At 56.5% G+C, this 1774-nt stretch overlaps 1 protein-coding gene across 1 annotated transcript in view; it reads right to left on the reverse strand.

The window, feature by feature from the left end:
• The window catches only part of gtse1 (G-2 and S-phase expressed 1), a 7575-nt gene that overhangs the window by 2911 nt on the left and 2890 nt on the right, over positions 1–1774 (reverse strand). The window contains exon 4 of the mRNA XM_019881762.1: positions 4–411. Within this exon, the coding sequence (XP_019737321.1) occupies positions 4–411 (408 nt within the window). The remainder of the gene's footprint in view (positions 1–3; positions 412–1774) is intronic.

Consider the following 1774-nt stretch of genomic DNA (forward strand, 5'->3'; position numbering starts at 1 on the left):
GGCTTGGCGGTGGCGTTTCCTCGCTGCAAGCGGTGCCGGATAGCCGGGGGCAGGTCCTTCATGGGGCTGTCCTGCACCAGGAAGGTCTGCCGTTTGACGGGGCTGCACAGGCTGCGGGGCGCCGCCAGCGCCGCCAGTTTGGCGGCGCCGTCCTGGATGAAGCGCTCCCCGTCTTCGTGGGCGGCGGCCTCATCCTCGCCCCGCAGCCATTGGCCGCGCTGCAGCTGTTCGGCCAATCGCTTGGCCTCCCGGCACACGGCGTCCAGCTGGTCCCCCGAAAGCGGACTCCAGCTGCTCCGTGCGCCGACAGCCCCTTCCTCAAGGCGGGAGGGCAAGTGATCGGGCGCACGTTTGGCCGCATGGCGGGACGGGTCCACAAAGACATCATCCGCGTCTTCGTCGCAGTTGGAGCTGCGGACGGAAAAAGCCATCGTTACCCAAGTTACTTTTGGGCAAAATTGGACTGGTCAGAGTAGTTTGAATGCAACCCATACTGTACTCGGATGTTCGATACCAGACCGACATCAGAAGGATTTTGGATCCATGCAGTTTTTTCCATCCCAAAGCTTTCTGTCTTTCTGATGCAGAGAAATTACCGCCACAGTGGGGCACCAAGGTTGCCCAATTTTGATCAGTGACAAGTGCCAAATGTCCACATTTCAGCCAAAAAAAAAAAAAAAAAAAAACGACTCCACTTCAACCGTGTTCGTGTTTATCCGAGAAATGTCTTCCTTGTGGTTTCCTTTGTCTCAATAGTGAACTTAAGACCATACCTTTATCTTTACAGATTTACATTTTGAGAAGAATGATCACTGGTTTTGTTGAGCGACGTTGTGCAATGTGGGATTTTTAACACTCGTATTTGATATTTTTGTCCATTTGATGTTCAAGCACCGATGAAACAAAACAATAAAGTCACTCAGTAGCCGGGGATCGTTTTCCCCATCGAACGAGTGTTTTAATCAATCAATCGCCAACTACGGGATTATTTGGAGGACTGCGTTTTGCTTTTTTTTGGTGTGTTGATGTGTTTGCTGACCTGGTCCTGTGACCGCTCTGCTCGGTGTGGGCGTCTGGCCAAGCGCCGCAGGTTTGCTTTTTGCCTTCAGGCCACTTTGAATCCGAGCGGCGGCGGCTGAGGTTCTTTTTAGGGGCGTGGTCTGGCATTGCGGTGAGGATCTGGTGGCTTTCACGGTCTCGGACAAATTCCTGGCTTGGCTGGGTAGCGCACTGCCGCTACTGCCGCCGCTGCCGGTGCCATTGCGGCTGCGGCGGCGGCCGGCGGAGGACGAGAACGACGATGACTGCGTCACCGTTTTGACACCCATGCCAGAGCGGCGTTTGTTTTGATTGGCGGGCTGGCTGACGTTGCCGGGGACGCCGGGACCGGCGGAGGCGCTCATAGCGCGGTTCTGCGAGGAGTTCGGCTTCCCTGAATGGAGGACAGCGTTAGCGAGACGGCTAACTGATGGCGCTTAGCCACTTCCTCTCATTCGGGTCATTTTGGCTGCTAAGTTGCCAGCCGGCTCGCTGGAGTTTCCTCGAAGATTACATGAGCGCCTCGCGGCGATGTTTCGGCCAAATGTGCCCCAATCTTGATGGACGTGACAGCGATGAGCGCACCTGTGGCTGGGGAGAGGGACAGGCTGGAGTTGAAGCTGGAGACGGAGGACGAGGACGACGACGTCTTGCGCCTTTCCGCGGGCTTCCTGCTCTGAAGCGGCGTCACCTTCATGCCGGACCTCGCCACCTTCGCACAAGACACCCCCCCACC

This window comes from Hippocampus comes, unplaced genomic scaffold (assembly GCF_001891065.2).
Source record: "Hippocampus comes isolate QL1 unplaced genomic scaffold, H_comes_QL1_v1.1 scaffold299, whole genome shotgun sequence".
NCBI lineage: Eukaryota > Metazoa > Chordata > Actinopteri > Syngnathiformes > Syngnathidae > Hippocampus > Hippocampus comes.